The following is a 12681-nucleotide window of genomic DNA, read 5'->3' on the forward strand; positions in this document are numbered from 1 at the left end:
GTACTCGTCCTTCTACATTTGGCGGTACTCTACCTGTGGTACTCGTCCTTCTACATATGGTGGTACTCTACCTGTGGTACTCGTCCTTCTACATATGGTACTCTACCTGTGGTACTCGTCCTTCTACATATGGTAGTCTACCTGTGGTACTCATCCTTCTACATATGGTGGTACTCTACCTGTGGTACTCATCCTTCTACATGTGGTGGTACTCTACCTGTGGTACTCGTCCTTCTACATATGGTGGTACTCTACCTGTGGTACTCATCCTTCTACATGTGGTGGTACTCTACCTGTGGAACTCGTCCTTCTACATATGGTGGTACTCTACCTGTGGTACTCGTCCTTCTACATATGCTACTCTACCTGTGGTACTTGTCCTTCTACATATGGTACTCTACCTGTGATACTCGTCCTTCGATCTACAGTACTCATGGTACATTAATGGATCACAAAAGATTTTCTACTATCTGTGTTGCAGTCAAAGATGACATAGATGCTAAAACTGGAGAAGGATCAAGGTTGAAACGTTCCATAGGACAAAACAGTAGTTATTTCTGTTTTATTCATCATGAAGAGCTCATCATCAGAGATGTCTAGCAGGGTTTCACATATATTTCATTTATATTCACATGCATTCTTACTAAAAGTATCTCTTTTAAAGAGAACCTGTCATGTTAACCTGAAGATATGGTGTTAATCTGCAGGTTAACAGTATTCTAAAGCTTTTGGGCTGCCAAGTCGAAAGTACGGCTTTCAGTTGTAGAGGTGCGGCCGCTGCAGCTTCAGTCATTGATCAGAACACAGTGAGTGGCGGATGTAAGCAAGTGCTAGCACATTGACTGACAGCTGTCTCTGCAATGTATGTGTGCAGAGCTGGCTGTCAGGCAGTGCTGGGGTGTGGTTACAGCCACCACTCACTGTGCACTGAGTGGTGACTGAACCTGCACTGGCTGCACCTCTACGACTGAAAGCTAGAGGTTTCCAGGAGGAGTAAAGTTAATTTCCTCCCAGTTGCCAGGCCTTTCAGTATGGGGGCTAGTCAGCTTCAGAATGCTACTAACTGGCAACTTAACCCCAAAGCCGAGTTTGCATCTCGGCTTCAGGAAAATGGCTGCCGCGATCTCCATCTGCGCACGCACGGCATCCCGCGGCCATTTTCCTGAAGCCCCGTGCAGCAGAGCACTCCATCTGCGCACGCACGGCCTCAGGAAGATGGCCGCCCCCACCGATGACAAGAGTAATAGCGCAGATCGCGCGCTTTTTCTTCACCTGCGCGCAGTGGATTCGGCACTTGGACATGCGCACACCACTACGCCACCAACGGAAAGCTGGGGAAGAAACAGCGATGTCACCACGCCCACCCGACCTGACCAGCCTGATTGACAGGCGAAAACGGCGACTTTGGTAATGTATTTCGCAGCATAGGTGGCGAATGAGGGTACACTACATACACTATTGTAACGCACAGCGCAGGCCCTATTTAACAGTATTTTTATCTCAATCTGAAAAAACGGGGTGACAGGTTCCCTTTAAATTGCATTTTATTGCATTAAATAAGTATTTGATCACCTACCAACCAGCAAGAATTCTGGTTCTCTCAGACCTGTTAGTTTTTCTTTAAAAAGCCGTCCTACTCTGTACTCATTACCTGTATTAATTGCACTTGTCTGAACTCGTCACCTGTATAAAAGACACCTGTCCACACACTCAACCACTCACACTCTAACCTCTTTACCATGGCCAAGTCCAAAAAGCTGTCTAAGGACACCAAGGACATAATTGTAGACATACACAAGGCTGGGATGGGTACAGGACAATTGACAAGGAGCTTGGTGAGAAGGCAACCACTGATGGCGCAATTATTAGAAAATGGGAGAAAAACAAGATGACTGTCAATCTTCCTTGGTCTGGTGCTCCATGCAACATCTCACCTCATGGGGTAAGGATGATTCTGAGAAAGGTCAGGAATCAGCCCAGATCTACATGGGAGGACATGGTCAATGACCTGAAGAGAGCTGTGACCACAGTCTCAAACATTACCGTTATTAACACACTACGCCGTCATGGATTAAAATCCCGCGGGATACGCAAGGTCCCCCTGCTCACAACAGCATGGGTCAAGGCTCATTTTAAGCTTGCCATTGAGCATCTAGATGAGTCAGAGGAGGCATGGGAGAAGGTCATGTGGTCCAATGAGACCAAAATATAACTTTTCGGTATTAACTCCACTCGCTGTGTTTGGAGGAAGAAGAAGGATGAGTACAACCAGAAAAACACCACCACAACAATGAAGCATGATGGTGGGGTAAACATCGTACTTTGAGGCTGCTTTTCTGCAAAGGGGACAGGAAGATTACACCCTATTGAAGGGATGATTGATTGTGGTCATGTATCGCAAGATTTTGGCCAGCAACTTCCTTTCCTTAGTAATAGCATGAAGATGGGTCGTGGCTGATTCTTCCAGCATGACAATGACCCGAAACACACAGCCAGGGCAACTAAGGGGTGGCTCTGTAGGAAGTATTTCAAGGTCCTGGAGTGGTCTAGCCAGTCTCCAGAACTGAACCCAATAGACAATTTTTGGAGGGAGCTGAAACTCAATGTTGCCCAGCGACATCCCCGAAACCTGAAAGGTCTGGAGAAAATCTATATGGAGGAGGGGGCCAAAATCCCTGCTGCAGTGTGTACAGACTTGGTCGAGAACTACAAGAAATGTCTGACCTCTGTAATTGCAAACAAAGGTTTCTGTACCAAATATTAAGTTCTGTTTTTCTATTGTATCAAATACTTATTTTATGCAATAAAGTACAAATTAATTATGGAAAAATCATACAATGTGATTTTCTGGATTTTTTAAAAGATTCTATCTCTCACAGTTGAAGTGTACCAACGATAAAAATTACAGACCTCTCCATTCTTTGTAGATGGGAAAACTTGCAAAATCGGCAGCGTATCAAATACTTATTTTACCCACTGTATATGCTGTCTGATCTACAGGAATGATTCCAGCCAGATATGTTTAACTTTTAAATGTTCTCGCAAGGAGAAGCCTGTAACTTCTAGATAGCAGGCAGGGAGAAGCAGTTGGGGACCCGCCTGTCCGACTAGTCTCCCGGCAGCTGTTAGCCTATGTTGTACTCGGAAATGCCACATCATTTCAGTGTAAAACATATATGACTGGAATCATGCAGCTACTGCCTAATACATGCTGCACGTCACCTTGGACCAGGCAGCATGTATCAGATGTCAGGTTTATATTGCACTCATCTAAGCTATAATGGTTGTGTTATTTGTGATGTTACCTTTCTGAACTACATGCTGTTTGCATTGCTTTGCAGGTTGGTGGTACAAAAACTGGCGTTGTTCGTTATGTAGGAGAGACAGATTTTGCAAAAGGAGAGTGGTGTGGAGTAGAGCTGGATGAACCCCTGGGGAAAAATGATGGAGCTGTGGCTGGTACCAGGTATGACTACATTATATCCTTACGTAAGTAGAATCTCCAGAGTTGTATCAGTTATTATGCCTACTGAGATGTAGCCCTATTTCAGTGATTGGGAGTAGTGGCTATAGAGATTTTCAGTTTGCTCTGCCATAATAGTCAGTAACTATGGATCATACATTGAGAACTCCAAGAATATGGATGTTTACAAATGACCACAACAGGTATTGACTGTTGGCAAAAAATTATAATGGTATCTGAATATAAATATGGTACCCATGTTATAATTACAATAAATAATGTATTTTATATAATTAACCTTACTGCAGACATATCACTAAATTACTTGTCTCATGATGGTACCCTTCTATGTCTAGAGAACCGCCCATAAAAAACAACTCTGAATTATCTGATATATCTATTTATCATATGGCCATCAATTAATTTGAATCATCTTTGCGGTCAGACATGGCTTATCGCTGGGCCAAGATTAATTAAAAAAGGTGTTGTGCTCATAGTGACAAAATTTCACTCTGCGACATTCCCTATCATATTGAAATCTAGCCACTGTTCACATGCAGCATTTTTGCTTCTAGCTTGCCATGTTATTTGTCACAACTCTGTTGTCGGATTAACCGGGGCCATGGGTTCCTTCCCTGTCCCTAAAGATAGGGGGGTACCTAGCTATCCCTGCTCTCTGGATTACCTCTGATGGTGAAGACGCTAGGGCCACATACCTTCCTGATCTCCTGAATTAGCCCTATATCCCTCCCCCACCCAGAGAAGTGGGCAGTTATAGTGCAAGTATATAGACAAACCAGACTAACAAAGGAGGAAGTACAGAGATACATGAAAATACCTATGATACAAATATGCACTCACAGATAACAGAGAGGAAAACTGGTGAGAAAAGGAAGGAAAACCAATTAGTATAGAATGATAATTTGCACACAGCTGAAACATCAAGCAACAGTCACACATCAACACTCGAAATGCCTCTACCAACAACCGACACCTCCACTCCACACAAGGCAGCTTAAAGGGACTCTGTCACCTGAATTTGGAGGGAACAATTTTCAGCCATAGAGGCGGGGTTTTCGGGTGTTTGATTCACCCTTTCCTTACCCGCTGGCTGCAATATTGGATTGAAGTTCATTCTCTGTCCTCCGTAGTACATGCCTGCACAAGGCAATCTTGCCTTGCGCAGGTGTGTACTATGGAGGACAGAGAATGAACTTCAATCCAATATTGCAGCCAGCATGCAGCCAGCGGGTAAGGAAAGGGTGAATCAAACACCCGAAAACCCCGCCTCTATGGCTGAAAATTGTTCCCTCCAAATTCAGGTGACAGAGTCCCGTTAAGACGAACATTGGCAACTCAGATTGCCAGAGGCGAGTATATATCAGAGGACTGGCCAATACTGAACAGCTGAGATTATCTAAGTAGGAAAGCTTTGGAGACGCTAAGCTGAACAGTTTAACCTCTGCACCACCAATTGAAACCTGCACCATGTAATATGAAGGAGAAGTGCTTCTAATTAGTGATGAGCGAGTAAACTCGTTGCTCGGGTTCTCCTGAGCACGCTCGGATGGTCTCCGAGTATTTGTGACTGCTCTGAGATTTAGTTTTTGTTGATGCAGCTGCATGATTTACCACTGCTAGCCAGCCTGAGTACATGTGGAGGTTGCCTGGTTGCTAGGGAATCTCCACATGTAATCAAGCTATCTAACAGTCGAACATCATGCAGCTGCTGCGACTAAAACTAAATCTCCGAGCAGTCACAAATTCTCGGAGACCACCCGAGCAACGAGTATACTCGCTCATCACTACTTCTAATCAGTGGAGGTCTGGGGTCTTCTGGCCCCTCTCTATAGCGGTAAACTGTGACATTATATTTCTCCATTTTTTATGATTGCCTTATCTGTGTGGAATGATTACATTATATAAACAAGGCATTTCTTCTATTTTCATTATATATATATATATATATATATATATATATATATATATATATGTATATTATGTATAATTTCTTGTATTGTTATATATACTTGTTTGATAAGTGTCATGGCTTAACTCCGGGACTCGATCTGGTGATCCCTGGATGTGGATGGGTTTCCCTCCCTGTTTGACCACAGTCTGTGTTGTCTCTTTCCAACTTATGATAATGCTCTTGTCCTTGTTTTGCTGTGTTGCTTCTATGCATGTGTTTTCACTTTCTCATTTTGGTTTGTCATATCACATCTTGGGAGGGCTTATTTATAATCTCCTGAAACATGCAGTCTTTAATCTCTATATTTCAAGTTAGATGGATGTTTGGAGTCCCAGCTTCCCATTTCAGCATTATCTTGCTTAGGTTTTCTCTATTGCTTCTCCTGAAGTTTCTTTGCGTGTTCCCCCTTCTGAGCTCTTTTCCTATTTTGTTTCATTCACACATACAGTACTTAAGGCCTTTTTGGGTTCCTTTCCTTCCGTCTGTAGTGTATGAATGTGTGAACATGTCTTTCGCTCTGTGTGGCACCCTCTGTCTGAGTCACTCCGTTCTGTTGTTGTGGTTTTGTGTTACACTCTGTGTATAGTCGAGGGTGCAGCTATGGATACTGAGGGTCAGTGCCAACATTGACTGGAGGCGCCATTGTGTAACTTTAGGGTGCCAACCTCCGCGGTCAGACCGGGAAAAATCAGGGTCATGTTAGGGATTTGCCTAGTTTATATATGAACCTGTGGTTAGTAGGTTTTACATCTTCCCTGGTTTGTTCATCCCTGTGTTAGTAGGGCTCAGTCATAACAATAAGACTTAGTTACATATACCCATTTGTCACTATTTTTAAGGGTTAACTCTTTGCCGAGAATTGACACACCGCAAGAGGGAATTTTGTTTTGCCAGACAGTGTAACGTGCGTAGGGCAGTGGTCATGGGCGACGGGCTGTTGTTCTCCCACACCCTGGCACCCCACAAATAAATGGTGTCCCAGTTCCCATGTGCTGTAAGTGTAATGCAGTTCACTCATATTTTGGCTACAGGCCTCCGCTCCCAGATGCACATTCAATAGGGGACACAGAGTTGGTTTTAACAAGTTTGCGTCTTTACTTAACAGTTCAAGTACATCCATCTTTAACACGCAGTATCGGGCACAGCACCTTCCGTCACTTGTTTCCTCCACACGGAACATCTCACTCTTGTTCTCACAATCACCCCTACACTTGATCCTCCTGTTAGCCCCAGGGTTTCCCAATCTAGCTCCAAATTATGCCCGAGATCTGCAACATTTCCCTCACACGGTTCCATGGCCATCTTCCACTGTACAGAAGAGTTGTCTGTGCTCTCCATAGCCCCTGACTCGAGCTTTAGGTTCCAGACGTTGCAGAAATGTCTGTAGGGAGTTCTGTGCCCTCAACTAAATCTTCACCTTTTCTAACTTAATCCCAAAATCCTATGCTATGCCTAATGTAATCTAAATTGAACCCTAGACTTTCCCTATACACTATAACATTATACATTAATCATAACACATTACCTTTAAAGGGAATCTGTCATCACATTTGACCTACCTAAACTATTAATATGGGCATACAGGTTATAGACTGCTGATTAGAGTGATATCTGTATGTCTCATATCTGATACCTTGTTGTTGAGAAATCATCTTTTATCACTTTATATAAAATACCTCTTCCAGGCTATTGTGAGACGCTGCCTGGAAGATAACTCTGCCTCCAGAGCTTATTATACATGAAGGGGAGTTACCAGTGTGATGTGTAATGGCCGCTCTCTGCTCTCCTGATCTCACTGCAGAACTCTGCAGGTTCAGCTTCCATCTCACAGGCAGACAGGGTACAATGCTGTTACAATACAGCAGTACTCAGAGAGCTGCAAAAATGTGTTTGCAAGAAGTCAAATAAAATTCTTCCTGTTCTGTGTTATTTACTTGTCTGGTAACTTCCCCTTCCTAAGCTCTGGAGGCAGAGTTATCGTCCAGGCAGCGTCGTTCCCATAGCCTGGAAGAGGTCATTTATATAAAGAGATAAAAGATGATTTATCCACAACAAGGCATCTCATATACAACACGCAGGCAAGAATTTTTTCAGTGGTCTATAACCTGTATGCCCATATTAATAGTTTAGATAGTTCAAATGTGGTGACAGATTCCCGTCAAAGAGAAACTATCAGCAATCTGGGGCTGCCCTTCTTATTTAATAAAAGAATAGGCAGCCCCAGATTGATGATTTTTTAAAACATAAGCTATTGACAAATGTGTGTAGAACATTTCTTAATGTCCCCTGAAAGGGACCAATTTTCTTGCAAAACTTTTGCACGACTTTATGTGGCTCTTTGCACTAACCCAACGTTGTCGCATCATTTACAAAATGGTGACTGAACGAGAACCACTCTAAACATATTGTCATTCAGTAACTGCTTGGTAAACTATTAGAAAAATCGCCAGTCTGGGACTTCCCACTCTTTTATTGAATTAAAAGGGCATCCCCATATTGGTGATAGGTACTCTTTAAGTAGTTCTGTTAAAGGGGCTGTCCAGTACTTTTATATTGATGGCTTATCCTTAGGATAGGTCATCACTATCAGATTGGTGATGGTGCAACACCTGACATCCCCACCAATCAGTTGTTCTTGGCGACGGCGGCGACCAAATGTGATTAGTTGAGGAATTAGAGGTAGAGTGGCTGTGGCCGGGTACTGCATATTCACTCCTATTCCGATAAAAAGGGGTGGATCTGCAGTACCCTGCTGTGGCCACTACAGAGTTAACGGAGCTGTGCTGTTCCACTCTGCAACTGATCATATCTGGCCGCCCGCTGACGGCATCGAGAGCAGCCTGGACAACCCCTTTAATGTTTAATAAAATACATTGAGATACTATTAAAATGCCTGAATATGAACATTCTGCTTCCAAACGATGTCAAGATGTAGAGAGCAGCACTCTCAGGTAACGAGCGCATTTGGAGTACAATAGATCATGGCATCTAAATCTTTTTCTACTGAGCACTCATCAACCAGAATAAGGTGATGCTTGGACCTTGCCATTGCTCGTACAAATGCTAACATGTTTATGAAAAATGATCTCAGTTTGTCTTGTATTTTGTTTTCTGGACCCACTGTAACATTAAAATAAGCACAAAAGGAGAAAGCCTGTGCACTTATTACTTGTGTCAAGAGCGCCTTCCCAGCTGTCCGTCACCAACAACAGGGGCACCCCCCCGCAGAGACCCCTGCTTACAGTTTCAGAAGCACTGCACTAGATTGGACTTTAAAATTATTAATAGCATTAAAATAATGAAATTCCGAGTAAGGAAAGCGTTAGTTATTTTTAACTCATTTATAATTTTGTTCCTCTTTTAATCTAAACAGTAGTAAAATTGACTTCTAACAATAGACTGAGATGTGCAGCTATGACCTTCTGTACACACTGTATCTGGACTTACTCACGTAAGGAAACAGCTTTGTTGTAGCCGAGGAGTTAAAATAAAATGTAACAGGCCACCTTCATCAAAAATGAATCTAATCTCATAAAATAATCATGGCTGTCATTTGCAGATGAAAATGATATTGTTATTCTATGCTTCCTGATTCTTTCTTCATATTTATAGGTCATGCATCATTTAAATTGTCCTTTCAAATTTCATTATTATACATTTGCATTTTTCTCTGGTTTGGCCGTTTTCCTAACATTTCATTGTGTTTTGCTGCAAACGACCAACATTTAGAATATGTGAACATTTTCAGTGTATTACTCTTACTTATGTAAACATTGGTGTAAGTACTTACTTCTAGAGTAATTAAGATCAAGGATGAATAATGATTAAAAAATTACTAATTTTCTCTCTGGACACAGATTTCAATGATGTGTCACTTATAAGGCTGTTGTTTACTTACACTAAAGGTTTTATCACCAGGACATTATCAGTGCTGGGAATAGCTGGCACGTGCCTCCTGGTCTAAATCTGCCCCCTTCTGTAATAAGCAGCTCTCTATTAATAGACAATGTACACAGCCTGGTGTGGGTGAGGTTAACTTTCTCAGTTCTGCTTCATGATACATCTAAGAACTCTGATTGTGCCACAACCGCTGCACCCAGTAAACTAAGTGATACATTGTTGGATTCAGCATCTCTTTGCCTACATCATGCTTAGGTAGCAAAAACCTGGTGACAGATTCCATTCACGTGAAACAGTGAGCTCAATAATAGTATAAGTGTCTGCAAAATGTAACTGAACTACATTTCTCAACCTTCACACCTCTTGACAAAAGTTTAAAATATGTCTAATGTTTAAATAAAGATAGCCAAACAGAATGTTTCCTAGCCCTTTCCTGAAGGCTCAGTGGCAATCTAGCTATGTATTCGGATGTTATCTTTGGATGATATTTTCCATGCGATTCAACAATGACATTCTCTCCATTTAATATACATTTTGTTTTCCTTTTTAACAAGAGTTTAAAGGGAACCTGTCACCCCGTTTTTTGAGATTGAGATATAAATACTGTTAAATAGGGCCTGCGCTGTGTGTTACTATAGTGTATGTAGTGTACCCCGATTCCCCACCTATGCTGAGAAATACATTACCAAAGTGCGCGCAGGGGATTCGGAACTCTGGACATGCGCACACCACTACGCCACCAACGGAAAGCTGGGGAAGAAAAGAGCGATGTCACCACACCCACCTGACCAGACCAGCCTGATTGACAGGCGAAAACGGCGACTTTGGTAATGTATTTCTCAGCATAGGTGGGGAATCGGGGTACACTACATACACCATAGTAACGCACAGCGCAGGCCCTATTTAACAGTATTTATATCTCAATCTCAAAAAACGGGGTGACAGGTTCCCTTTAAGTTGCGTTCATCCATCCTGGTCTCTTTAAATGCTTCCAGTTCTTCCTTCTTTTCGGGATTGTTACCGATTGTGCAATGAGAATTTCATTTACCAAAATCTCCCATCCTTCTTGGACATTTCTGTCCTTTAGAACATCCAACCATTGGACCTTTCCTACCCTCTTTCTGAGCCCATTAAAATCTGCCTTTCTGAAGTCTGACCTTAAAGTCTGCGTCCTCGTTGGTCTTCTTCCTCTTGTAATCCAAAATTCGATGATAGCATGATCGCAGGCTACTAAATTCCCAAGCACCTTAACTTCCTCAACCATTTCCTCCCTGTTGATAAGAATTAGGTGCAAGATCACAGATTCTCTTGCTGTCTCTTCTACCTTTTGAAAGATAAAGTTATCAGTAAGAGAAGATAAGAATGTTCTGGACCCATTACTTTGGCCTGAGAAAGATTACCACCAAATATCTGGATAGTTAAATCTCCCATAATCATTATATGCCAATTACTGAACCAAACAATCCTGTATGTATGGGCACCTCTACTTATTCATTTTGAGTGTGTTAATTTTTTTTCAATTTTTAGTCTAACAGTCTGTTTTTGTGTTTCAAACCAGCTCTCCTAGAACATCCCTGAGGTTCCTAGAAAATGGAGAGTTTCCTCATTCCTGGGAGAGTCTACAAATTTCTTGAGCCCCACTAAAATCTTGTGGAAATCAGCAAGGTTCCAGATGACTGCTAATTCCAATAATCAAGACACCCCTTTATCTATGCTTTACTATATCTCTATTTACTGCTCCAGTCATAAGCATATATACAAGACAAATTATGAATTCTGGCAACAAAGATATCTGCCCAATGATGACAAAAGTATTCACAGAGTGATACCTTTATTGGCTAAAAAGAAAATAATGTCTGCAAGCTTTCAGAGCACAGTGACTCCTTCTTCAGGCCAGATTACAAATAGATTAATAAGAAAAAGGCACAACATTTAAATGATACTACAGTAGGACATTTGTTCATGATGTGGGAGGTGTGATGCCTCCTAAAGATAGGCCAAGGAAATCAAATTAGGCATTTTGTTACAAATGGAGAGGTGGTGGGAATGTACTTCTTAGGGTATGTTTCCACGTTAAGGATTCGTTCAGGATTTGCTGCGGATTGGATGCTGCATACAGCCGCAGGGTCCAGTCCACAGCGTCCAGATGTTACAGCCTAGTGGATGGGATTTTATGAAATCCCGTCTCCACTATGTGTACAGGGCCGCATCTGGCGACCCTGCGTAACCGGACATGCAGTGCGTCTTTCCAGACCGCAGCATCTCTATTTATCTTGCGGAGACGCAAGGTGGAGGTGTGAATTGTATCCATGTAGTGAGTCATAAATCCAGGTGTTAAATTGAGTCCTAGTGTCAAAGATTTGAATATCCTTATCAGTTTGAATTCCCAAATTTTTCTTTCCCTGTCATCCTTAAAATGATCTTTTAGTATTAAGACTTTTAAGTCTTTCATACAATGTCCAGTTCCAGAGACTATAACTTCCTTTTTCTGTCGCGATCAGTTCTCAAAAGTCTTCTCATTATCATCACGAGAAGAATTACAATGAGAGATAGCCCCTTTACACAGATAAATCCACTATTTACAATACTGTAGGTGAAAGTCGCAGCTCACTTTCTTTCCTTCCCGCACATTGACCTCCTCACAGATCACAGAACATGCTTTATACATCTCCTGATGTAGCTAACGAGTCATTTCCAGAATATTGTCATGTATGGTTCACATGGCTGCTGTAAAACATATCTGTGAATGCCACAATCATATATAGGAAATAAAATTGCAAAGTCTACCAACAAAAATGTAATTAAAAACAATTAGAACATTTTCTTCAAAAAAAATCCTTCTCCCATATTAAAGTTAGTATGGACCTACTTCAGATAATGTCTAACTCAGCACCTACCCTAAAAGGGTTAAAATCCATATACCGTATATACTCGAGTATAAGCCGACCCGAGTATAAGCCGACCCCCCTAATTTTGCCACAAAAAACTGGGAAAACTTATTGACTCGAGTATAAGCCTAGGGTGGAAATGTAGCATTTACCGGTGAATTTCAAAAATAAAAATAGATCATTATTTCCCCATAGCTGTGCCATATAGTGCTCTGCACCGTTCATATTGCCCCATAGATGCTGCACAGATGCCCCATATAGTGCTGTGTGCCGTTCATACTGCCCCATAGATGCTGCACAGATGCCCCATATAGTGCTGTGTGCCGTTCATACTGCCCCCATAGATGCTGCACAGATGCCCCATATAGTGCTGTGTGCCGTTCATACTGCCCCCATATAGTGCTGTGTGCCGTTCATACTGCCCCCATAGATGCTGCACAGATGCCTCATATAGTGCT

General features: G+C 42.1%; 1 protein-coding gene across 4 annotated transcripts in view; it reads left to right on the forward strand.

Annotated features, from left to right (window-relative positions):
* Positions 1-12681, forward strand: part of CLIP2 (CAP-Gly domain containing linker protein 2) — a 201650-nt gene that overhangs the window by 135602 nt on the left and 53367 nt on the right. For all 4 annotated transcript variants that reach the window (XM_069757447.1, XM_069757445.1, XM_069757449.1 and 1 more), the window contains exon 4: positions 3342-3466. In XM_069757447.1, coding sequence (XP_069613548.1) covers positions 3342-3466 — 125 coding nt within the window. The remainder of the gene's footprint in view (positions 1-3341; positions 3467-12681) is intronic.

Source organism: Ranitomeya imitator, chromosome 3 (genome assembly GCF_032444005.1).
Source record: "Ranitomeya imitator isolate aRanImi1 chromosome 3, aRanImi1.pri, whole genome shotgun sequence".
Classification (NCBI taxonomy): domain Eukaryota; kingdom Metazoa; phylum Chordata; class Amphibia; order Anura; family Dendrobatidae; genus Ranitomeya; species Ranitomeya imitator.